Here is a 27765-nt window from a genome sequence, read left to right as displayed (position 1 = left end):
CAGCTATCCCACCAGTACATGTGGACTGGATATCTGAATCTGGAATTCCAAAGGCAAAAACGAGTCTGGGGCACCCACAGACTATCATCAGCTCAAGCAAAGGCATACTGTGGTACCTTGTTGTAGTTCTTTGCTAATTCCAGCATTTCCTTCACTACTGTCTCGTTGAGTTTGCAGTGCTCACTGTAGTCTTGAAGGGTTAAACCTTCCATCCAACTCTTCTTATGCAAATTGAGCAACATCTAGTGAGGAAAGTCAACAAAGTATTACTGATTGTGGAAGCGCTTACTCTAAGTGAGAGCAGGAGTTTGGGTATTAATAGTTGTGGCCTCAGTTATGCAATAAACTTTGAACTGTGAAGAATCATGAGGATTTTCTATGTCCATCAGGATTTGAAGCAACACATGGCAAGAGACAGGAAAGTTTTTGGTGACGGAAAGTGCTTAGAACACTGCTGCCAAGCCTGAATTAACTGGGGCTATCACAGATCATTTTTCTGTTTTGTAAGTTGACTCCTCACCCAGAGCTGAGTATCCATTGGAGATCATCTGATGAGAGAGAAATTGTTTGCTCTAAAAGATAATTGTAAAACTTGAACCCACCCTCACAGGGGGATTTATAAAGACCCAATTGAGTGCTAAAAATGGTTTGTGATCATGTGGTTTCAGGCATTCTGCCAGACTATCAGCTTCCAATACATAATTGGTGTCAGAATTGCAGAGGTCCGATTCCCAGTCATGAGAATGAAGTCATGAATGTGCAGAGAAGGACACTGGACTGAAATGGATGCCTGCACACTAGGTGAAGACTTCACATGTTAATGGAAATAGCCCTGAATCCTAAAATCTCTTCTTTGTCACGCTTGGCAATTACTGTTCTCGCCTTTACAAAAGTGCTCTCAGTGTAATGAACAAAAATACAATCTCCTCAGGTTAGTTCTAAGGCCTAGACTCCAAAATGTAGAGCAGAGAGGAAAAAAAGGTTTTTCTGCAGGAACTAAGATCCAAAGGAACCATTCATTTGTACGTTTCTTAATGTCTTGAAAGCACAGGCCTATTACAGAAGGTCCAACACTAACACAAAAGTATTTCATTTCTCCTTTTTAAAATTTTTTTGAATTGGCAAAGAGTTTGTCATCTGGTTCTTGCACACTTTTAATGAGGTGGTTCCAAGCAAGACAAAGGATAGATTCTGTTTGTCAATAAAACTATGTAACTGTAATGTTTGAATACAGCCTTTATTTAATTTCTATACCCTCCAATAACTAGCATGGGAGTTACTAGACATAGAAAGAGGCTGTCTTAAAGGGCAGAATCCAGTTGGCACCCTGGTGCTTTTGATCCAGTAGATGCTTGTAATAACAGAACAAACCATTCCCTCCTGCAGTCCTCAACATCCCCCTTACACTGAAAATTGGCTCCAGAGAGCTGAGGGACTCTCTAGAACTTGGTGGAAGGGCAAATCAGCAAAAATCCCAGTCTCTTCTATTTGTGAAAGCATCAATTGGATCAAAGCTCTTCTGTGACTGCAAGGGCACCAACTGGATTCCACCAAAAAACATTTACTGCCAGTGATGAACAAGCCAAGTGGAATCTATTATTGCTGTCATACCATACAATAACATTCTGCAGTTGGGGGAAAATCAGTAGACTTTGTAAGGCAGAAAGTAAACTAGCAGTATATAGAAACCAGTATATAGAACTCTAGAACAACTTTTTTATTTTATCATTTGAAGCACAGATAAGATTTTGGTTGTAATGAAATAACAACAACAAAAGAGTATGCTGTACAACAAGAAATTATTAACTTGCCAGCAGTTATTCTTATGTTAAACTCTGAATGACTTAAGTGTGCCTCTCAATATTACCTCAGCAAGTTTAAGGAAAAATTCCAATTGGATCATACAAAACTTACGTTTTCATGAAACAAGGATCTTGACATCATCATTCATGACTTTGTAAACTTGAGGACTGATTTTGGAATAGAGTTTACATATGACTGTCCTGAAAATTTCTTTGGAATATCCAGCCACTGCAGAATGTTATACCATGCCACTCACAGGTAGTGGAAGGCATAAATATATTCATTCTGTACTGCAGCAACTACACAATCTGCTTGTTTTCAAAGACAATTCAAGATACTGGTGGTAATCTATAAAAGTTCTACACCCTAGGGAATACCTCATTCTCTACATGCAGGACCAAAGAAATGGAAAATAGCATTTAGAAATATGTGGGTTTAAAAATAGCCACATTTCCTTCATAATTTAAACAAAGATGTTCCTAAATTATTGACTTAAGACAGTCTGATTTTCACCAAAAACTTATTTAGCATTTACTAGTTAGGCATGCAGGTGCCTTCTGGAAAAAATGTAGAATTCCACAATGAAGTTCAGGCTGAGGTTCATTTGGGCAAGGCAATGCTTTCACCATATGACATAAAGGCAGTGGGGGGGGGGGGAGAGAGTGACATAAATGACAACAAAAGATATTAGAAATTAAAATTCTTATCACAACACTGCAGCATGCTGTATGTCAATTTAAGCCATTTGCAAGCAATTTTTTTTAATAATACCCCAAACATTTCAAAATACGCTAGGAACAAAACTTACCTTCTGTTCTAGTTCATTCTTCCTGTAGTTGATGGTAATGGAGTAGTAATGTCTATTTAATCCATGAATTAACGCCTAGAACATTTAAAAGCAATAAATAAAATGTACCCGATAATTTCTACTAAATACATGCAAGAATCTGATTAAAGACTAGAAACATGGACTTGAGCTGTAAACTTATTTGAAAAACTTTCCTGAAAGTTGTTTAGGTTTCCATATCCAAAGCTGCCCAAACATATAGCCACCAATTACATATTTTGCTGTACTTTATATCTTGCTAGAAATGCATCCAAAATGAAACACACATTTCCAAAGGGTACAAGTAGTGGACTATAACTAGGTATAGGAGATGATTAATCCTTTTAGTAAGGATGTATCTGTCTAAGTTATACTCAGATCAGACCTACTGAAATTAATAGACCCAAAGCAGACATGTTCATTATTTTCAATGAGTCAAGCCTGAGTAGGACCAACATTGGATACAACTCCTGTTCTGTCACTCAAAATTTTAATTTTGGTGCAGTTATGTAAAATACAATCTTAATACGGCCTTAAGCAAAGCAGACAATTTTCACACTACAATAGTTAAACTTTTAATGTGAGTATTTGTCTCAAACGGAAGTTAAATAAATGCATATAACTGTTTCTGGCCAGGATCCAAAGTAATATCAGATCTGCACAAGGGAGAGCCACAGCCTCAACTGAGATTTGCTTTTTTTGAAGGGCAGAGGGTTTTCTGCCTGTTCTGGTGCCACAGTTTCTATCGCTAAAAAGACAGAATCGCTTTTAGAAGCCAAACAGCAGCTTGTCTCCTTGACAGTAGGAGCTGCTACAACAAAATCCTATACGACAAGAGCTCTTCTTCCACATGCAGACACATAACTATTTGAATTCTTGTTTCTAGGGAATGACACATATTAATGGATGGTAATTTAGAAGGAATGTTGGAATATACAAATTGTTAGGTTTGGGCTTGGAATAAAGAACCTGCCAAGGTTGGCAATGCTTTTAACAGCTGATCTGAGACCAAGGTATTACCAAACTCTCTAAAAGAAAATAATAATGAAGCATGACACTTTGGGGCTTGCCGGAGAGGTCATTACATACTGCCTTGAAAAGCCCAGTAATATATTCTCTAGAAACAGACAAGCACAGGCTTGCCTGCACCCAATCAAAAACATTAGTGGGTTCTTCCATACTCATTATGGTTTGCAGTTTGCACAGATTCAAATTGAGTAATATACTTCCACCTTATTAAACAAGCATTCTTTTGTTTGCTCGATATTTTGTTAAGCTACTGCATTCATGCTATCAATATACGTTTTAAGTCTGAGGAGTTTATGACTATGACTAGATAGGAAGTCTCCAGGGTGAGAGAAAATGCTGGAGTCTATGATTCCAACTCAACAGTGGTACTATGCTGTTTTCAAGGCAAGTCCAGTGTTTACAGCATATGTTGCTATTGGTGCTCCCATAATTAATCTTTGGAGAAATAATTAAGGTTCTTTGTGGCAACTATCTGGGCCTTTTAAATTTCATTTTGAAAGAAAAAAATAATATATATATATATATATATATATATATATATATATATATATTGAAATTATCGTCATTAGAGCATGAGAATGATAGCGACAAAGCATTAATCATTCATGAGGGAATGCTTGTTTAAGAAACAAGATGCTTCCTGTATGGAGCTCTGTTTATATCCAACTCCAAGAATTGTAGTCCTAAATGCCAGATTATTCATACAAGATAAAATAATATAGGGTGTTTGTTTTTATTAAAAAAAATTATATGCCTTACGACTACAAAAGTTCTCTAATTGGTTTACTGTAGACAGTAAAAAAATTCATTAAAAAACCCCAAGATACATAAAAATTGCATGTAACTTGACTAGTAAGCTTTTTACATGCACAACTTTGGAGAGAATGAATTATCCCCTTTATCTTCTACCCACGGTTAAAGAGAACATGGGAGGATGCCTGCAAACCCACAACTTGTATTTTGGATCACACTGCAAATAAAATCTCAGGTTATGAGGAAATGTCCAAAAAGGCCTATTTTCTGAGGAGCTAAGATTGAAGTGCTAATGGAGGCAAGCTATAACCCCATAAATACAGATTTGTTTAGCAGAGCTACTGAAGTCAGCAGAGATATTCCAAGCAATTAATTTGATGATTCAATGGAACTGCCCTTATGAACCCAGCACTTATATGAAAAACTAGGACCAACAGAAAGAGAACAGAAGAAGCATCAGTGTTTAAAACAAAACAATGTGGAAATAATTTATTCTAACACACACCTATAAAAATCTGATAAATCTGCATGTGATCTCTGGAAAAACAAGGGGCATGACAGTCGTAAAAATGAGTCACTATAGATCTTTATGCAAAATGAAATCTCTTAACAACTTTGGCTGTAATATTGCATCTCTATAGTAAGAGTCAGTATTTTATAAATGTCATTTATTGTATTTATAAACCATTTCATATTCAAAATGCTCAAAGCAGTGTACTATAAAATGAAATATATTACACAAAGGCTGGTGGCCTACAAAGCTGATATTAACAACCTAGGAATGCCTGGATAAACAAAAACAAACTGCAGTTGGTACCTATCTAATTTCAGGAGGAAGAACGTTCCATAAAGATGGAGTTTTATTGTTAAATACCCTGCTCCAAGTAACGATAGGACAAATATGAGAAACATGTGGTACCCCTAAGAGGGCCTTGTCTAATGACCTCAGTGATCAGAGAGGGTTATGAAGATTACATTTACAAAAAAAAGTGTGTGTGCATGCAAATATTAATAATATGTATTATAAATAATATATATAGACACATATATACCAAATGCTGAATTTACCTGGATAGATGGCTTGTTTAAGTGACCCAGATTTGAAGTTGTTTGTCTTGGTTCATGTCCCAAGACCATCATATTAGCATTGATCAATCTGAAAGCATCAATAACAACCTGTAAAAACAAGACGCCAAAGTCAATTCTTTGTAGAAAATGCAAGCAATTGCACCAAGTAACAGTGGAGAAGTCACGATCAACTCACATCTGTTTTTGGCCTTTCTCCAGAAAATTATTTAATTATAATATTAATAAAAAAGAACCCCCTGCTGTCTCTGCCATCAGCACACCAACTCGGTTGAGTATTGTAAAGTGACACCAATTACTACATTTTTGGGGCAGTTGGGAAAAAATAAATTAAGTTTTATACACTCTTATTTTGATGGCTTAAGTTTACACACACACACACACACACACACACACACACACAAACTTTAAAAACATGTTTGTCACCTACATCTTACCTAGTCAAATTGAATGACAGGGAAACTAAATCTGAAAGTGAGCACAAGCTAAGGGACCATGTTTAAAGCCCAGTCCTGTCACATCAATTATACCACTGGAATACTTGAAATGACAACAAAATTATAGTCAGCAAGGAACTTTCCCCATGTATTCCCTTCTAGTCAGATGCTTTTTACTCCCTGCAAGTAGGAAAGAGGCTATAAACTGTCGGACGGATTATGACGACCTTGTCAGTGTCATGGCCAGGAGCAAAACCAAGCAAAACCAAAACAGGGAAGGGAACAAAAATCAAGGTCACTTACAACTGTAAATATACAGTGGGCAACTTTCGGGAAGGTGTTTTTGTTTTGTTATTTACTTATTTTTGATTAATCCTGAAGCGCTCTCAAACCATAGCCATAAAGGCGACTCTTGATTTTGCCTATGGAGCCTTCAGAAAGGACCCGGTGGGTACAAAACAGACACTGCAAATTCTGATGTGGGGCAACCAACACAAAAGACTACAATGCTAGAGACAAGTTGTTTTTCAATTTAGCCCTCAGTCCTTCAAGCTGATTTGCTTAGCAGTGATCCAACTTTCCTTTTTCTCAAAGCAAAGAGCGCCGGTGTAGTGTAGTGTGAGCTGAGAGTCTAAAACCCCCAGTTTATCTCACCTCAACTACCAGCTACATTCTTAGCTCTCCATCCATAGTAAGAGGATAATAACAGTAGCCTATTTTGCAGGATTATTTACTAGGAATGTGCAAAGCTTGTTGAAGGAAAGGAACACATTGCAGCTTTACAATTTTGTAGGAATAGCATGGCAAAAATTTACACTGAGCCTTAGGAAATGATGCTAACAGACAATTGCATCAACACACAACCACACATCTCCACTAGGGGAATGCCAGTGGCAAGTTAAATAGGATGTGCATGAGATGTGCACGGGATGAGGAACCACTCCAAGTATTTAGGCTTCTTCCTAATGCAAATGTTTTCTGCGTGGAAGCAGTGCTTGAATCAGACTATGACTCCAAGCGAAGAGCACAGGAGAGAGGCAGCCAGGACTCATTCTTAAGAGGCCTCCCAAAATGTAGGAAAGCTGCGTGGACTAAGGAGAATCAATGATTCAAAGGTTAGAATTACCAATGAGACCCCACAGAACTGAAATAAGCAGAGCTAAAAACAAATCCAGAGGTTAGCAAAACAAATCCAGAGGTTATCTTCTTTCAATCCCTAAGCTACAGAAGCTGTTCGGTTCTGCTTTTCAGCTGGGTACCAAAGGGCAGAAAACAAAGTTTAAAATGTTTGGATCAGAGGGTGGAACAAACAACTTTTGGGTGATTACATATCCTTTATGCCTACATGGCAGAAGAGAGAAATAACAAATGCAAGAGTATATTGTTGGAAGATTATGTGATGCAAGTCATTCTTCATTGTAAGCACTGCCATAAGGCCAATGAGTAACAAACACAGCTACAAATAGGAATTTTCCTACGGCACTGTAAGCATCAACTATAGATTCTATTGTTCAGAAAATTAAAAGCATAAATTGTACTCCTGAACCAAAGTTTTTTAAAGCACTTGCTAATGAATGACACATCAAATGTTTAAGTCCTGTCTAATTAACAAAGCTCTCATCATCATGAAGTTAGAGAAAAAGAGACGCTGAAGAACCCTTCTCCTACATTTCAGCTCGCAACCTGCATAGCTTAATGTGGTTGCTGGAGGACGTATAAAGGGTGGCAACCCTGTTGGCTGATATTAACTCAAAAGGGGACATCTGTAGCTCACTGGCAAGAACACCAGTTTGCAGGCAAAGGGTCCCAGATTCAATCCTTGGCATCTCTAGGTAAGACTAGAAAAAACTGCCTGAAACCCTGGGCCACTTCAGGTCTGTGTAGACAATATTAAATTAGATGGATCTTTGATGTGACTCAGATTTAGGCAACTACCTGTGTCCTTATACAAACAGCAAACCATCAAAAGTATAAAGTTTGGGGAATTAGTTCTATAAGAAAATGTCCCCAAACAGTATGGGATAAAGGTGTCTTACATTTTTTTAGAACTTGCATTAAATGAATGAAAACTCAGGAGTTAGTAGGTAGATTTACACCATGCTCAGCCCCCTGCTGCTTCTTGAAAGGGGTTAGCACTATCCTGCACCCCAAGCCCAATAGGTTACCACTATGCCATTGCTTTTGGGTAGTCTGCAAAAAAGAACTATTATTTGCACAATAGTACCACAGAGTAACTGAAGTTGTCCAATGTAAGATGTAACTGAAGGCAAAAATATTTGGTGGGGTTTCTTTGGGGGGGGGGGAATAATACCTGCATATTCCTTCTATCCTTATGATTATCTAGCCTAATTAAATACATAATTTTAACCTAACATTGTCGTTCACTTGATGGGTTCCCCACCTGGTTTAAAAAGTTACTTTAGATTCCCAGACAGTGAGATCCAAATATATGCATATACTGTGTGCTTCCTAGCAGAAGCAACTAAAAAGAGAAGAAAGAAATGAGAGTATGTAAGAGGTGGCTTGATGCTTTGTATAATCCTGATAAGAAAACCCCAAGCGCATATGCACCAAGAGGTTGGGACCCGGGGTGGGGTTGGGTGCTTAACAGCCCAGGAGGGGGTATTTTCAGTATTAGCCCCTAAGTTGTGGAATTCCCTCCCCACAGAGGTCCATCTGGCAATTTCACTATACAGTTTCCAATGTATGCTAAAAATGTACCTCTTATCCTGGCCTTTGACACCCAAGATATATATACAGTGGTACCTCAGGTTAAGTACTTAATTCGTTCCGGAGGTCCGTTCTTAACCTGAAACTGTTCTTAACCTGAAGCACCACTTTAGCTAATGGGGCCTCCTGCTGCCACCGCGCCGCCGGAGCACGATTTCTGTTCTCATCCTGAAGCAAAGTTCTTCACCTGAGGTACTATTTCTGGGTTAGCGGAGTCTGTAACCTGAAGCGTATGTAACCCGAGGTACCACTGTATATTTATATTTAGGACCCACTCTATCCTTGTGACTAATAATAATAATATTAATAATTTTTATTTATACCCCACCCTCCCCAACCGAAGCTGGGCTCAGGGCGGCTAACAACAATCAAAATAATCCAGCATTCCAAAAACCTTTCATTATAAAAATTAATTAAAATCAAATTGATGGCAACCATTAAGCAAAATTCTGTGCAGATTGCCAGAGGAGGGGGTCAGGCTGCGCCCTGACCAAAGGCCTGGTGGAACAGCTCTGTCTTACAGGCCCTGCGGAAAGATGTCAGTCTCTTGTGACAGAGCGTTCCACCAGATTGGAGCCACGGCCGAGAAAGCCCTGGCTCTAGTTGAGGCCAGCCTAAGCTCTCTGTGGCCTGGGATCTTCAGGATGTTTTTATTTGCAGACCGTAAGTTCTTCTGTGGGACATACCAGGAGAGGCGGTCCCGTAGGTACGAGGGTCCTAGGCCGTATAGGGCTTTAAAGGTTAAAACCAGCATGTTTTAAACTGTTTTTAACACTGTATTTTAAATGGTTGTAACCCACTCTTGTGTTTTATGGTGAAGGATGGGTCATAAATTAAACAAATCACCACCGCAACAGCCTTGTGGCTGTTGCTTCTCAGACACTATTCCTTTTCCACCTCTTATCTCCTGTACTATCAGGGCTGATCAACTGACAAGGAAGAAAATAAAGTCACAGCTGACACTGCGGAGATATCAGCCATGTACCCCTCTGATAAATTGTGTGTGTGTGTGTGTGTGTGTGTGTGTAGCAGTTGCTAGTGCCCCTGGCCCTGTTATGCATGCAGTAGAAACCTGGAAAGATGATCTCCCTGTGAAAAGTCATTCCCATGCCTAGATTTCCCTTCCCAGATTGAGGCAACTGTCTGACACGGTTACAGCAACTAAAAAACCTTAGTATTTTAGAGATCGACGCCAGCTTTTAAATTTCAGTTATAAATCTAGTATTTTTTATGTAACGTTGGTTTCTTATCAGTTTCCCAAACTCTTGAAGCAGCATTTGAACCAGATGTTTTAATTTATGAACACCTGCAAATGCCCAACCACAGCAAAAAAGGGAGTATAAATAAAAAGTAAGTAAAAACATAACTAAATATTCTACACTGCAGTCCTCTAGAGGCTTACTTGATAGGAAACAACACAAATAAAGAATTTACACTGAGGATAAAGATACAATTACTTGGCAGTGTATCAGATTCAAAAGGTGCTTCATATTTTAGAGTACTAACACTTACACTCCTAGAATGGATTCTGACTGCTCCACTAGAAAACATGGAAGCCATCCAAGACTGCAATGGCGTTTTCTAACAAAATTGCTTCTACGTGTATTTGAGCTCCATATGCACTTTTCAAAAGCACTTGCTGCGAATGATGCTGAATCAATGGCCAAGCATCAGGTTTTACAACTGTGTTATGATTACAGCAGCCCAGTTTTACAAGGTCATATTTGGGCAACGTTTATGGAAATGCCTTTAGCCATCTAGTGGTTTGTGGTGGAACTATACAAGCACAAACGCTTTGGGAACCCTGGACATTCATCCAATAGCTTTGTTTCAAATCAATTTCCATGCTGCTCCTCAAACAAAGGCAATTCTATGTCTCCGATAATCACCAGTGGTCTGCCTATTTGTGCTGTTAATCAGTGCTCAGATATATGTCCCTGGAGAAAATTATACAGTGGTACCTCGGGTTACAGACGCTTCAGGTTACAGATGCTTCGGGTTACAAACTCCGCTAAGCAGGAAGTGGTTGCTCCAGGTTAAGAACTTTCCCCAGGATAAGAACGGAAATTGCATGCCAGAGGCGCAGCAGCAGCAGGAGGCCCCATTAGCGAAAGCACACCTCAGGTTAAGAACAGTTTCAGGTTAAGAAAGGACCTCTGGAATGAATTAAGTTCTTAACCCGAGGTACCACTGCACTGGCTTTTATGCCTAGGGACAGCAAATGCATAGGGGAATCTGATTTGGAATTAAGAGTCATTTCTAATAAACTACTGGACAAAAATATGACTTGAGTGACATTTTGCTTCTACTTAACAGCATCATTACAACCAATGAGAAAAAGAATATTTTAACTACACCAAGATTAAAGGAATTCACTGTGATCACTATAGCAACTGTCTTAAGGAAAACTAACATGCTCAACAACCTGCAACCTAAAATTAGATCTGGGATGCAATAAAAAAGCATAAATGCAGCAACACACCCTACATTTTGATTTCTATGCAATCTTATAATTGCTTTTTTTGCGCAGCAAGAACAAACGAGTCCCTTCTTTAGATAATCGTATCAAAATAAATAGGCTCATTAATGTCCAGTGCACTAATGAGCAGTGGATGAAGGAGGTGTTAATTATGCTACAGTAAGATTCAGGGATAAAGCCCTGGTGAGCACTTGCGATATATGCAGTAGCTCAAGCCTTCTTTAGGTTTGTGTACTTTGAATTTCATTGTGATGCGGTGACAGCAGTGCAGTCACCTTATATTTAGCAGCGGAAACTTTGTGGACACAGTAGTTGGAACGCCGATCTCACAAGGGTCAATTCAAGAGGAAATAAATTGATATCGCTTCCGTTTTTGCAAGGACTTGAGAGAGTTCTTTAGACCTCTAAATTTCTTCTGACCATGACAATGCATAATTGCATTAAAATGCAGCCTAAAGGCTTACATGACAATTACCTCTCCTTAAGAAGGGGGAATAAAGAGCTCTGTGTAACAGCAAAGTGGGGAAAAAAGTATACAGATCAAGGTGGCTTTTTGTTATTACATGTTGTCCTATACAGCAATTCTTTTCACCAACTGGACGATTTAATCCTGCCTAGTGCAAGTGCCTTGAGACTTTGCAGAGGTCACTTCAACAGTAGACAGCTTATAACAAAACCATTAGCGGTTTGGCTAGCTTAAGGAAACCTCTTCCTTTCCTTTTTTTTGTTTATTATCACTGCATGAATCTGCAGCATATGATAGTTTATAATTTCTCAGGCTTGTTAAATTCATGTTAAAGGTCTGTTTTCTTGTTGAATAAATTTTGTTCATATAATGCTGCCTATTTCATACAGTGAGTCTTTAATAGCACCTTTGGTCTATGCGCAACTCACAGATCAAAACAGAGGACTAAAATAGGGGTTGATGATGCTATTTACATGTGTGATTCCTGCTGTCTTCTTGTTAGTAGCTTTAATATAATAGAAGACCTTGTCTGTTTTGTAATTAACACATCTTTACTGGAGAGATATTTGGAAGTGATTGCTGTGAATATACTGGTTAGTAAAATAAACACAATCACACACCACTTTCTGTTATCAGACAAATTTGTGAATTGTACACATTATACTCCAGATCAACAAACTGTGATATAACAGCCAAGTAGAAGACACATTTATATAACCTTATATTTTTTTCTGAATATGTGTATTCATTCTGACCTTGCAAATATAATTAGTTTGTGGGATGCATGGAATTCAGTACCACGTTTAGTAATTGCAAGGTTTAGAAATAGATACTAAATATTTTGAAGCTGCCAATATAAATTAAAAACTGCACCTATGTATACATCTGTGTTGGTTTTAAAACTGTATGAAAAACAGCTACATTCCATATTTGTATCAACAGCTGTCCTCTGATCAAAGGTCCATGATATTGCTTGTTTTGTCAAAATCTAGCATTCAACTGAATTTCCATCTATACACATTTTATCCAAATCATGAAATAATTCATTTAACAAGCTATCATCCTAATAAGTTCTTTCAATATGATTAATTATAGACCAGTAAAGGGAATATTTTTACTACTTTTTAAAATCTATTTTCTAATATATTGGGGTTTTTTTAAGAATCCAAGACCTTCCAATGGAATTATAGCTTTTACAAGTGTTTATATACTTGAAAGTATTTTTTAAAAAATAAAAAAAACCTTTTAAAATATCCATACACAATCAGAGGTAACAACATTTCAGGGGGAGGGCATGCTACAAATGCAGATTTAACATCTATGGTGATTAACTGCAATCAGTTAATTCAGTTCAGTTACTCAGAAAATAAGCTATTTCTGGCATATATTTCCAGCAAAAAAACAACAACCCCCCACTAAACCCTACGACATACAGAAGCTCTTTCAAAAATGTATTGTGTTGCAATTCAGTCATCTAGCTATTGTTCATGCCATAGTTTTATGAAGAAACATAATAATGCATAAGAAATTCTTTGCAAAGGATATAATGTAGCTATGCTAGGTGCAGAAGAAGTAATGTCCCCTCTAAAATCTCTTTTATCACCTGAAACTGACCTGTTATCAACTGCTTAGTTGGTTTCTAAATTCTTTAAAAATTAAATGGAACACATGACCCTTGAAGTGCAGCTGAGGTTTATGACCACTTCGTTATTTATGCTGCGATGCACACTCAGACAACCACAACTGAAGAACATCTTTGGTCCCCTGTAAGCCCACAGCATAAAAAATTCAGAGAAATCTTACTTTTTATGCCATTTCCAATGAAAAGCACTAAGAACAGAAACTGACTCATGCCAAATGCATATCACTGAATTGCTGTGATTGTGAGTTTGAGGTCTGCTACATGGAAATTATTTATAAAAATGTCAATTTTAGCTCTGGAAAAGAGATTCCTAGGAGTATGCACATTTTATTTCTTTATCCTTGGAGAATTTGTTTGCTTTGGGTCAGGTCTACTATGCAACCTGAATACCCATACTGGGAGGGGAGACAGCTACAGAATAATACATTTATCTTGACAAGCAAAGGCATGCATCTCTAAGCCACAAACAGAAAAACCGCAAGTTTCAAGGCTATATGCCTTAATGAAGATAGATGGATTATTCTACATCCACCATGGTAAAAGGCATTTAAAAATTAATACTTTTAAACAAAAAGTCTACTTGGAACTTTTTGGTTTAGGGCAGGGAAATAAACTGAAATAACCCTTCCAATTTAAGTAAGCAAGCACTACTGGCTTATCTAAAGTATAGCACTAATTGAGTGCCACTGCATTAAAGAAAACTATTCAGCACATAAAAATTGCATTTGTTAAGTAAGATATTTCATTTTCAGCTCCTAGAAGACAAACACACATCTCATCTTCACACAGTAAAAGATGAAATAAAAAAACCTTTAAAAATTCTTAGATGTGCATTATACATACGTTAAAGTTAACAGGACAGAAGATAAAACTGGTGCTGGAATGCAATTTGCTACTAATGGTCAGTTTAGGAAACCCACATTGAGTCTACTAAGATCATTGACCAAACCATGGAATCACTGTTTGGAGGAACATAAATGAGCCCCAGTTGCATGCACTTCCTCATTCCCCTCCTAATAACACAAGACTTCCCTTCCCCTTTTCCCAGTCTACTCACGTATGGTTTCCTCCGTTACCTACTTAGCACTAACCATAGTTTGTCACGATGTCTGAATTAGATAACTGATAAGTGCTCGCCTTCCAAAAGGAGAATCAGAAACACGCCAACAGATTTCTGAAACTGATTCCCAAACTTTGCATATTCAGACCGTGGAGAAATATGGACTGCACTAAATAGGGGGGGAAAGCCACACGTCATATGGGATGGGGTGAGGAGCCTATGTGCGAATCCATGGCTTATTCGTGATCCTCCAAGCTATGGTTTGATCACTTGAATTAAGCCACTTGTAGTTCTGTAAATTGTGCAAATGCCCTTGGTACATGTCTGAGGTTTATTATCATAAACAAGGTTTGTGAAGTTGGCACATTCTAACAAGGCGTAAGCCAGCAGTTCTAATTTCCCCCCCTCTATGGACGACTTTAAAATTGCTAGGGTCTCTGCTGACCACTTAATAAAATGAGCTTATCTCTTCAGTGTCAGTATCAGTATCAATACCAATGATATATTATGAAAACCACAGGCCCTAAGCCAGGATGCTGAGAAAGGCCACTTTAACTGATTTTTCAAAGGGAAAAATTAATAGGCTGCACCAACACCATATTATGAAAATCTTAGGTCCATGCTAGGGCCTTGTTAGCCTGTTCAATAATCCAGCCCTAATCAAAACAGTCTTGATTATCCATCATCTGTGGGGCAAGGGAGAGAATCTATCAAGTGCAGAGCTGGAGAACAGAAATTCTTGACGGTTCCAAAACCTTTCCATGGATCACCTGAATGGAGTTCTGAGACAAACAGTAATCTAGTTGAGAATATCTCGTCAAAGCTAACATTTAGGTTACGTCACTTGTGCATGTGTATTTCACTATATATATATATATATATATATATATATATATATATATATATGCATTGTTTCATGTGCAAAGTGAACTAGCATCGCAACCTGCATCAGCTTCTATGCCACAGAATCATAGAACTGTAGAGTTGAAAGGGACCTAGAAGGTCATTTAGTCCAAATCCCTGCAATGCAGGAATCTCAACTAAAGCATCCATGACAGGTGGGCATCCAACCTCTGCTTAAAAACCTCCAAGGAAGGAGAGTCCACAACCTCCCAAGGGAGACTATTCCACTGCCGAACAGCTCTTACTGTCAGAAAGTTCTTCCCGATGTTTAGTCAGAATCCATTGGTTTGGGTCCTACTCTCCTAAGCATGAGAAAATAAGCTTGCTCCATCTTCCATGTGGCAGCCCTTAAGATATTTGAAGATGGCTATCATATCTCCTCTGTCTCCTCTCTTCCAGGCTCAACATACCCAGATCCTTCAACATACCCAGATTCCTCATAAGGCTTTGCTTCCAATCCCTTGATCATCTTTGTTGCCCTCCTCTGCACATGTCCCAGTTTGTCAACATCCTTCTTAAACTCTGGCACCCAGAACTGGACGCAGTTCTCCAAGTGTGGTCTGACCATGGCAGAACAGAGTGGCATTAAAACCATTCAATCTGGTGAGAGCAACTGCTCATTTCTGGAAGTGTTTCCAAGGATTAATTTTACCTTTACCTACTCATGTGTTTAAGATTTGTGAGGTTAAGAGAAAAAAATGTTCAGACGTAAGTTGCCGTATTACTGAAATTAGCTTTAATGTATGTCAGAAATGTGCCTTAAGCATACAATCTATATAACTGCTCAGAGATGGTAGTCTAGCATGCTGATATTACAAAGACTAATGTCTTTGGCAAGCTTTGTACTCCTTCCTTAAAAACACTCTGAAATATAATGGAGGGTGGGGAAAAGCGAGACACTGGAGTCAGTACTAGAGTTGAGGATTTGTGATATGACTGAAAAGAGAGCTTACGAGTTAGGCTTCAGATCCAAGTTGTCAACTTGACAGAACTGAAGTTGCATTTAGAAGCAGCCAAAGATCTGTGCCAAAGTCATCTTCTTGCATTACAGAAGATCTGAATGTGTCAGTCACACAGCCCACAGTAATGCAGAGAGGCCAGAGAAATCAACATTAAGTTTTCTTGATTTTGTTGGCATTTCTCTCAACCAATTCACTAAGCTCTCCGTATTTGTCCAAATAAGCCAGTTAGACTGAAGAAAGGTAAGAATAAAATGCTTAAGAAAGGGCACTATTCAGTGTATAGATTAACACTCTGCATGTAAACACTCCTAAACTGTGAAGCAATTTACATACAGGAAAGCACTGTGGATGAATCTACAACAATCTCACCAAAACAAATTACATCATGAAGAAACTTATTGCATGCTACAATATAGCAGACAAAATTTTAAACAAACAAAAACTCTTTTAAAAACTGGAACCTGAAAAAGCACAAAATATGACAGGAAAGCAGGATTTAGAAGTATTAGCAAATGTACTGTGAGATAGGGGAAAGATAGCCCTGCGGCATCATTTGAGAGCAAAAGGAAACAACCATAGGGTCAGGTACAGTGCACTGAAAAGATCAGAAACCACTAACAGGGAACAGTGGGAAAGAGGAAGCAGTGGGGGGGGGGCACAAAACGCAAAGATAAAAGAGAGGGCAGCACTAGTTGAACGGTTCAGAGTGCACAGTGGTGACCCACAATGGCTGCTTTCAGGCAAAACTGTCTGCAGCACCATAGCTCTGTGCTTCAAGCCTTGGCACAGGCCCCCTGGAAAGGCTACTTTCCTAAACCCACTATTGCTTCTCCCCTGCCTCCACACAGGAACAACTTACTGCACTGTGGCAAACAGTGCTATAAATTGTGTTCTGCTACAAGAAATAACAGTGAAGCTGATAATGCTTACCCCTCTGACTGAATTGTAGCCATCAAAAGACAACCTTAGCTACTTCTGGAAGATCCTCAGGCACTGAATTACAGGAAGTCTCCAAGGGGACAGTCAGTTCCATAACCAGGGAACAGCAAACAAGATCACTTACCTGTGCACCCTTTGAAACTGGAACTTGGCACAAAGATGGCAGTGTTTTGAAGCAACTCTAGGTTGATGCCAGGGAAGAGGGCAGGAATTGTGGGGAAGGGCTCTTGCTTCTACAGCACACTGCTCATGGCTTTCTGAAACTAGAATCTGCCCTTTGACTTTTGCTATGGCAACATTTAGGGAACCAATGCAATTTTTGTAGCAGTGACATAAAGTGCACCTAGTCGCCTTGCCAAGCAAGAGGTGGGCTGCCCCATCTGTACAAACTGAAAGCAGAATGGATTGCAGTGGCCGGGTCCTATCTAGCTCACAAGGACACAGCCCTTTCAACAGATGGAACTCATTGTAAGAATACCTGGCCAGCGCTAGCAGTAGATGCAGAACCAAAATCACTCCATGACAACCAACCGGAGGAGGGAACTATTTATGGTGGGAGTCCAAACCTCCCACAGAGTACAAGATTTGCCAGCCATTGTTAGTTCTTCAGCTCAGGATTTTGATTCAGAGGGCTCACCCATATTCAGCTTTCAATCATGGTTCGCCCATGAGTCGGCACTTGGATGAAAAAAGGAGGTGTCATTTCCTACGACAGCACAAGAATAATGTTTCTCTGTATGTTGCCATTCCATTAAGTCTTTCCCTCACCCGTCTCTATGTCTTGTACAATTACCTCTATAGCTAAGTGGACATCAAGGATGAAGGCCCAAAGTGCAGTATCAGCATCATGTATATGGGGCCAACAGTCTGGAGCTGCAGGAGGAGGGGACAGCAGGGAGCATGTGGGGAGCAAATGAGAGGCAGCTGCAAGCGACACCCATCTCTGCTCCCCCAAAGCAGCCATTGCTGGCTGGACTGCTTGAAATAAAAAGAAGAGTCTGTTGGGGGCGAGGGGAACCACCTGGTCCTAGTTACCAGCAACTGCTATCTGGGTTGGGACAAATAAAGAAAGGAATGGGCCAGTCTAGTGGGGTAATTCTGAAGGGGAGGCACTGGGGGGAGGGTGTTACATGGGAGTCTGGACCCCTGCCATGTGATAAAGACCCCCTTAACAATAGAAGGTAAAGGTAGACCAGGGTGAGCCTGGATTGCATTTGGGTTCTGAACGGGATGACCCAGTTGTGGATAGAAAGGTTCACTGAGTAATAGATGGGGAGGTGTTTCGGAATGAAGGTTGAAGCTATCTACAAGTGGATCAATCCCTTCTGTGTCCAGGGCAGCTGTCCACCAGCTCCATCTGGTGCGCAGGCTGAGACCCTACCTGCCTGAGGACTGTCTCGCCAGAGTGGAGCATGCTCTAGTTATCTCCTACTTGGACTACTGCAATGCACTCTATGTGGGAATACCTTTGAAGGTGACCCAGAAACTGCAACCAATGCAGAATGCAGCAGCTAGACTGGTGACTGGGAGTGGCTGCCGAGACCATATAACACCAGTCCTGAAAGACCTACATTGGCTCCCAGTATGCTTTTGAGCACAATTCAAAGTGTTGGTGATGACCTTTAAAGCCCTAAACGGCCTCGGTCCAGTATACCTGAAGGAGCGTCTCCACCCGCATTGTTCAGCCCCGGACACTGAGGTCCATCGCCGAGGGCCTTCTGGTGGTTCCCTCACTGCGAGAAGCAAAGTTACAGGGAACCAGGCAGAGGGCCTTCTCGGTGGTGGCGCCCGCCGTGTGGAACGCCCTCCCATCAGACGTCAAGTAAATAAACTATCTGACTTTTAGAAGACATCTGAAGGCAGCCCTGTTTAAGGAACTTTTTAATGTTTTATGTTTTATTCTGTTTAATATTCTGTTGGGAGCTGCCCAGTGGACAGGGAAACCCAGCCAGTTGGGCAGGGGTATAAGTATATATTTATTAATTTTATTATTATTATTATTATTATTATTATTATTATTATTATTATTTGCTGTCTACAAGTGATCCAACCCCTTTGAATACAGGTAGTTGCACTCTGAGCACAACAGATAACCATATTTACATGGTCACTTGTAAGCACACTCTCTGGCCAAGGGAACCTGGAATGCTCCTTGGTTTTCTGAGGATGAAGTGGGCAGTTACAAGTCCCTGTGTGAGTCAGAAATCTACCATCCAGGTGATCACGAAGCCACTGCAGGTTTCAGGCCAAGTTTTATAACCAAAACAGCCCTGGTTGACCTGACTGATGATCTCTATAGAGAGGCAGGGCGACTGTTACTTCTCCTTGACTTCTCAACAGCTTTTGACACCACTGACCTTCTGGTATTACTTGGGGGGGGGGAGGTTACTGGAGATGCTGTATTAGGATGGTTCTGCTCCTATCCATAGGGCCCTTACTAGAAAGTAATACTGGTAGACTGTTGCTTGGCTCTGTGGCTTTTGAGCTGTGGTCTTTTGCAAGGGTCTATTCCTTCTCTTGCTATTCAGTAATGATGGCGGCATACAGCTCGCTCTCTCCACTGCCTCTGAATCAGGAATGGCTATGCAAGTGTTGGACTGGTGTCTGAAAGCTGGATGGGGGTGAGTAAACCTAAAGCTGAATCCTGGTAATACAGGGTCAGTGTGGGTGGGAGGTTCCTGTGCCTGGGAATTAGGTGGATGATCTCTTCTGGGGTGGGGTTTCACTCCCCCTGAAAAAAACATATCCAAAGCCTAGGAGTACTCCTAGATTCTAACCTATCACTTGAGTCTCAAGTGGCTCCTGGGGCTAGGAGTGCTTATGCCCAGCTTAAGATGGTTCGCCAGCTACAGCAGTTCCTGGACTAGAATAGTCTGGCCTCAACTGTCCACATTCCGGTGACCTTCTGCTTGGACTACTGCAATGCACTTGTGGATGGTTTGGAGACAGCAGCTAGTGCAGAATGTACCTGCTAGGTTGGGTAAGTGGGGCAACCTGACGAGACCATGTGCCACCGGTCCTGAATGAAAGCACTGCACTTTCTGTCAGTGAGCTAACATGCTCAAGCTGGGGTTGAGCATGTTAGCTCACTAGTGTACATTTGGTGATTGAAAGAAAGAATGGGGATGTTCAATCTCAACATTTCATTGGGGTTTCAGTTTTTATTGTTGTTGTTGTTTTAATGTGCACATTAAAAAATGATTTAAAAATTGATCCCTTTGGGTTCTTTGACGAAATAGGACACCTAATACAGTATTTTTTAAAAAAATGTCTCACAAATGAACAAAGCAAGCTGAAGATAAAAACTGCAGGAAGAAACCAACATTAAAATAAAAGAACAGTAAAGATGTGATGCCTCATATTGTGTGGAAAAATATATGTGAGGTTTAAGCAAATAAGATGCTCTGGGGGGGAAACTGGTCTCATGGTGCTCACCTCTCCAAAGTACCCTACGAAAAACAAGCGGAGGGGAGCCACCATCAATTTGCAAAAGGAAAGTTGTAATTTTACTTACTATACCTCGCCATGCACAAGCATTTTCAAATGTATCCAATTTTCTCTCTTTATAATAATTCACAACAAACCAAGGACAAAGAAACTACAGATTTTAAAGTGAGAGTAGCTGCTGGGGTGGAAAACAGAACATACAGAAAATGATATGGCAGACTGAGGTTAATGGGGCACCTGAACTTGTGGCAAGCACCCCCGTATGGGGTTTTACACTCATTGTGTCATTTTGTCACTGTGTTACATCATAGGTAGGTGCAGTTATTCTTTGGCAGATTGCTTGCTTCCAACAAATTACATCTATTAGCTACTGCTTAGGAGGTGGATTCGCTATGGCCTGGGATGAATACAATAGTTTCTACAGAGAGATAAAGTGAAGCTTCATCTCCATCAATCTCTTGCTTACATCAGAGTGGATAAGCAGATAATAAGGACACATGTAGCTGCCTTAAACAGAGTCAGGCCACTGGTCCAGGTCGCTCAACACTGTCTACCTTGACTAGCAGTGGCTCTCCAAGGTTTCAGATGGAATATTTCCCAGCCCCACCTGGAGATGTCAGGGATTGAATCCGGCACCTTCTGCATGCAAAGCAGATGTTCTACCACCGAGCCATGGCCCCTTCACAAACAACGAAAAACAAAACCCTGAGAAGGTATAGACATTAAGTCCACTTCAGATAACCATTTTATGTGGTGAAATCAACTAAGTTAATTTTCCCTAATTGATTTTGGCTTGTTATGTTGGAGTTTTTAACAAGACTCATTTCATGGCCAGATCTGGTTCTACCTATTTTTAAATGATCTACTAGCGCACAGCAGGTCATTTATCTGGACACACGTTTGATCAGTTACAAGTTTAGCTCAACAAAATAAGGGGAGCAGAGTGTGGGAAGAGTAGAGCACTAATCCCACTTTCTTTTTTTCATGCATACCTTAGCGACTAGGAAGACTTGAGATAGTCCTATCTCCTAATTGCTGCAATGTATTAAGGCAATTCCCTATGAGATTTGGCAGTGAGAATACCTGTGAATCAATTCCCCCATCTTCCAAAGAATCCAGGCCTCTTGAAGGGTTGAGGAAGCCCTATCAGGCAACACCACTCTACCCTCCCAAAATTTCCAGTAAGTGGTATGGAGGAGTACAAGAGCTTATACCAACATCATGCTCTGTGCTTGATTCATTGCAGGCCCCTACTTCTCAGTCCCATCCCACAACAAATGCAAGATGAGATGCGGCTTACAGGTCTAAGCAGAGATAGTACAAGTGAAAAATTTAGCGGAAGAAAGGAAATGGCTGTGGATACAGTTTAGAGGCTTCATAATGCCTAGCAGCAGCCAGGAAAGCTTCAGAACTGGAAAGTTTCATTAACAGACCTATCATGTCCAAGGGCTATGTAGGTATTTATTAGAATTAAGAAACTCTACTTCCTCTTCTATTCATTCCAAAGTTGCTGATTAAACATGTGGTGAACCAGACTAAGTAACTCTTTATACATGTTATCAATGTTTACTACAGAAAGCGATACTAAATGGGCTAAAATAATAACGGAAGCTATAGATATTCTGAAACAATACAAAAACAATGGTACAATACTTTGTATCAAATGAGAGATCTTGAAGGCAAACTGAAGACTAGCACCAAAAATAATGCACAAAGTGCTCCTTCTTAGAATCTCTGAAAGTATTTCAGCTCTAGATATGCCTGAATAATATCCTGCACTTCGATACTTGCTTGAGTCTTATATTTTTTAAATTCCTTTTTGTTTTGTTAAATCAACACACATGTACCAACATTCTTGGCTTTTAAAAATAAAAGTTATCAACAAACAACAATTATATGTTGTTATAATACGCATGCAAGTTGACATCTCATCATAACTACAGCAGCAATATTAGCTGCTCACCTGCATTACCATCCCCAAACCATTAACACAAGACTTAAATACTTAAAATATTTATAAAACTGTATAAATGCCATACATACTATTAATTTAATGACTATTCTGCAATACAATAGAAAAGCATGCTCAAACAAAACACCTCAGCAGTATTTTAAAGCAGTAACCAACTAGCCAATTTCTGTATGTTCTGAAGTTTTTCTAATCCACTCTCCCTGTGGCTGAGCAAAATCGAATTGCCTCTCACATTTGCAGACAGCTCTGTGAAGGTGATAATAGAGCTGCTCCCTGCTGTCATGAGGCAGGAAATAGGAAAATGGCATATGGGGCTAGAAAGAAATAAAAAAAAGAAAGAACCAAACAAGAACAAAAGAGATTTCAACAAAGGACAAACTATAACCCAATATGCTTTGCAAGTTAATCTCTTTTCATAATGATTTCACATAATCATTCATCTGCAAACTTACCCTAAAACGTGAATGGCTGCAAAGTCTTTGGGGAAAAGTTTTTATTCCGAAACGTTTGGAACACACAAAGTGTTGTGTTCCTGCTCTATAAAGCAAGAGTGTTATTTCTATCCATGAAAGATCGAATCCAGCTCAATCTAATAGGGCAGATTATTTATGTCGCCAGGCTTTGAACTCATTTATTTCTTTTAAAAAATTAAGCTCTGCCTCAGTTTAAAAGAGCAAGGCTGCTTACAAATATACGTAAGCAATTGTTACAGGAAAAACCCTTAAATAAAGTCCCCGCTAAAATACAAATCGCAAATGCTTACATCACAGGCAAGCTGCTAATCTGACTCTAAACACATTTAGTCAGAAAAACTGTGCAGTTTCAATGGGACCCGCTTTCTAATTTCACTTCATGTATTTCATATAAATTTCTAATTTAAGATTATAGCCTTAGGGTGTCGTTTTTAAAAGAGATGTTACCTATCAACAAAATGCAGCAACTCAACTACTCACTGGGTTCAGAATCTGACCACCATGTTACGCAGCTGTTAAAAGCTTGCACTGGCTGTCAATTAGCTAACGGGATAGGTTCAAGGTGCTGGTACTGGTGCTGAAAGCCTTATTCAGCTCAAGATAGGATACCTAGAAGATTGCCTCACCCCTTATATACCCAACTGATCACTGTACTCTGCAGGAAAGGGCCTCCTTCAGATGCCATCTTATCAGAAGGTCTGCTCTGCACAATGTAGGAATTGGACAATTCAGTGTGATGGTACCAGAGCCTAGGACTTGCTGATCAGAAGGTCAGCGGTTCGAATCCCCGCGACGGGGTGAGCTCCCGTTGCTCAGTCCCAGCTCCTGCCCACCTAGCAGTTCGAAAGCATGTCAAAGTGCAAGTAGATAAATAGGTACCGCTCCAGTGGGAAGGTAAACGGCATTTCCGTGCGCTGCTCTGGTTCACCAGAAGCGGCTTAGTCATTCTGGCCACATGACCCGGAAGCTGTACGCCGGCTCTCTCAGCCAATAAAGCGAGATGAGCACCGCAACCCCCGAGTCAGTCACGACTGGACCTAATGGTCAGGGGTCCCTTTACCTTTACCTTCCCTTTAGAATGCCCTCTCCTTACATATCAGAAACGCATTGTCTCTACCGTCCCTTCTGAAAACTTCTATTCCAAAATGCTTTTAATTGGATATTTTTTATCCCAGTTTTTCATCTGTGTTGGATTGAAATTGTATTTATGTATGTCTTTATTGTCAAATCTTTTATGGGAAGCGATTCATAAACGACGTAAGTAAGCACAGAAGGGCTCTTCAAGAGCAAAGAGGGAAAGAAAAAAAGAGACAGCAATTACAGGACCAAGTTGAACTATTTCCATCTACAGAAGTATGGATGTGACAATGTTAATAATATCTCATTAATGAGAATCCAGAATGCCTCTATAGGATTTTTAACTTAAAATCCCATAGAGGCATTCTGGATTCTCATTAATGAGATATTATTAACATTGTCACATCCATACTTCTGTATGCAACAGAAACTAATACATACCTTTCCTTTCACGCTTTGAATGGGATCCACCACTACAGCTACAGCTCTTTCGGACAGGGCTTCAAAACTCTGCTGAGTATTGATATCTACACCAGACAACCAGCAGCCAAAGCCAGGGTGACTGTGATACCAGCCAACAACCATTTCAGGTCTGTAACAAAGAAGGCATTTGGAGATTATTGTCACAAAATATGAAAAGCTGCAATGAAATATGGATTTTTCAGTAGGAAATGAAACCCTGAGATGTGAAAAGGCACCATTAGAAACATTTAAATCGCTGCTCACTAGATTGTGGTGAAAACGTTAAAATGTGACAAAGAAGTGCAATCAATTAAGGGATTGTATATTATCATTGGTAGCATCAGGCTCTCACTTTTTCACCCTCCTACCACATCTCCCAATGCAGTTTTTACCCTTTCAGCACTTCAGCAAATACCTTTGCGAACTCACTGCCACCAAAAGTTGGCTTTTCACAGCAGAATGTCCATTTCAGACATGGACGACAGGAAAAAGCGGTGGGAAAAGATTAAATATCAATTAAACCAGCAGTAGAACTAGGAACTCAGTCAAAAAGCAATTTGCACTGTTCTGCTCAGCTGTTGAATCTTTTGTTAACAGTAATTTTGAAGTTTCTGCTGCAGTATAAGAATTTGAGCAAGCAGATGACAACTGTTGAGAGACCCCAAGTGAAGTAACAAAATTTGTTTAAATATTTGGATGCCTTTTTATCAGGTAACCTTTACTGTGGTGTACAGACCACCATAGCTGAAAAATCAGAGTTGGGGTGGTAACAGTCTATTTTGTACGAGTGGAAGCTGTCAGCTGAATATTAATTCAATGTATGCAATAGTTCCAACCAAAAGCAGAGTTGGACGCAATCTTACTGTGTGCATTCTCACAAGATAGCAAGCCCATGATTAGGCTTTCGTAACATGTTGTACTAGTTGTACAAGACTAAACCAATTGTTTCTGCTGCAGTACTAGTAAATGATCCAAGAGGAAACTAGGACATGCATGATGTATTCCTTTTTTAAAAACGAATTGAGAAATTCTTTACCTTCCAGTCTGCTTTAGCATATCCAACATTTTGGCTTGAAACACAGGATCAACCGCCTCTACGCTGACCCCCTGGATTTGGAGACAGATTAACAGCATAAAAATAATCTAGTTTACAGATATTTATGAAAAGACTTTTCTTGCACACACACAAATGGTTCGTGATAGTAACAATCTGCTCCTGTATATAAAGGTTACACGGTATTTTAGAAGTCACCTTTCAAGAATTCTAAGAATTTTATAGGACATATCATATCTAATCTCCCCCTTCGTCTCTAGGAGCTCAGAGCAGTATCAACCTCACAACATCCCTGTGAACTGAATGTAGGCTATGAACGAATGTAGGCTATGAACAATTTGTACAAGGCCACCCAGTGAACTTCATATACGAGCAGAAATTTAACTTTAGTCCTCCCATATTCAAAATGAACAGACAATAGCTTCTGCATTGTACTTGCTAGCAAACCTAATGTGATGATTTAGTTGTTCAAATGTATAAAATGTTAACTATTTGCATATTTTTATAAAACCCAAGAACAATTTGTACACCTCTTAGGTGTTCATTTTGTAGTCTTTGTTTACAAAAGGCTTCTGGGCAAGCCCACTGTCAATATTCAGAAGTCAATACTCATTTTCTTTGTCCTCCTGAGTATTCATGTCTGCTGCTTGGTTTCAGATTTACTGCTGGTGACAAAACATCCTCCATCAGCCAGTAGTGCATACATCAGTAGGAAAAAATAGCTCAGTTGGTAGAGAATGAGACTCTCAATTTCAGGGTTGTGGGTTCGCGTCCATTGGGCAAGAAGATTCCTGCACAGCAGGGGGTTGGCCAGATGACCCTTGGGGTCCCTTCCATCACTATGATTCTCCACCATCTTGCAGTTTCATTCAATGGAACTTTCCCCAAATGATTTGTGAAATAAGGGCAATGTGAGGGAACCCACAGCAGCCCATGGTGACTTATTAGCGAAGCACTTAAGAGGACATAGCTGCTCACATCCACTTTGACTTGGACAACAGAGGTGTACAACTTGTTCTACTGATTCTGTAGGACACGTTTTAGTTGGTTACACCTTTGGGCCACAAGAAGTTGTTTGGCGGGGTGTGTGGTTGACCAGCTGGTTGCCCGATTATGCTCTCTCATAATCATACTTCTTTGCAAGAAGAACCAGTCCTGGCCACCTTGGAGATACAGTACTTGAGAGGCAGCCACAACAGAAAACATCCTTAGATACCAAGAACTGTAAAGTGTTTGAATGGGTGGTTCTTGTACAACTTCAGTGATTCTTAGGTGAAAATTATCCAGATCCATGACAGCTGATTTAAGGCACAGAAACTGCCTTGGTTACTTGGACATCTCAACAGTAGCAGCTTTCAGTAAAATCAACCATGGAATTGTACTAGATATGCTGGGTGATTTGGGAATTGGAGCAGTGTACTTCAGCAGTTCCACTCCTCCCTGGATGAACAATTCCTTGGATGGGAGACTACTGCTCAATGGGATCCCTTGTACTTCTGAACATCTGCCACCCAACTCTATTTCTCCTTCTCACTGGATACAGGTGAGGCACTGGAGATGTTGGTGGCAGCAGATGCAATCCTGAATAGATTGTTTAGCCATAGTTATCCATGCCTTGCCAACATTCTACTAGTGCAATGTACTGCCTTTGAAGACTTATCAGAAACATCTTTTAGTACAAAGCACATCTACCAGGTTACCAATTAGGGCTGTTTTTGGGAAACATATCAGCAGTACTTAAAAACAGCCACACTGTTTGCGGACACAATTCATAACCTATAAAGCCCTGAGCTGTGGCCCCATAAAAATGACTAGAGAAGTTATGGTGACTCGTGTTTGGTATGCTCTTCCCAGAGAAGCTCACCAGACACTAATGGTGATGTAATTTCAGTGTTAAAATCTTTTTTTAAAATTCCAGGAATTAGAAAATATCAACAACATGATTTTATTTTGATGCCTCTTCTTATGTGGTTTCTCGTTTGGCTTTTGCGATTCTACTATCTCCAAGTTTATATATTTTATTATTATTTCTTTAAAATCCTGGAAACCTTAATGCTCAAGGGCAGCTTATAAATTCACAATACATATATACAGGTAAGATGGGAGCAGCATCCCATAGAATTTGGGAGCACATCCTTGTAACTTGTAAACCAGCACACAGTAGT

General features: G+C 39.9%; 1 protein-coding gene across 6 annotated transcripts in view; it reads right to left on the bottom strand.

Annotated features, from left to right (window-relative positions):
- The window catches only part of PSMD14 (proteasome 26S subunit, non-ATPase 14), a 58808-nt gene that overhangs the window by 5358 nt on the left and 25685 nt on the right, over positions 1-27765 (bottom strand). For all 6 annotated transcript variants that reach the window (XM_081199075.1, XM_081199073.1, XM_081199076.1 and 3 more), the window contains 5 exons: positions 25583-25653; positions 24526-24676; positions 5480-5587; positions 2612-2686; positions 117-242 (listed from right to left, as the gene is read on the bottom strand). In XM_081199075.1, coding sequence (XP_081055201.1) covers positions 117-242; positions 2612-2686; positions 5480-5587; positions 24526-24676; positions 25583-25653 — 531 coding nt within the window. The remainder of the gene's footprint in view (positions 1-116; positions 243-2611; positions 2687-5479; positions 5588-24525; positions 24677-25582; positions 25654-27765) is intronic.

Source organism: Podarcis bocagei (genome assembly GCF_964188305.1).
Source record: "Podarcis bocagei genome assembly, chromosome: 1".
NCBI classification, from domain to species: Eukaryota; Metazoa; Chordata; class Lepidosauria; order Squamata; family Lacertidae; genus Podarcis; species Podarcis bocagei.
This window is presented reverse-complemented; position numbering and strand designations above follow the sequence as displayed.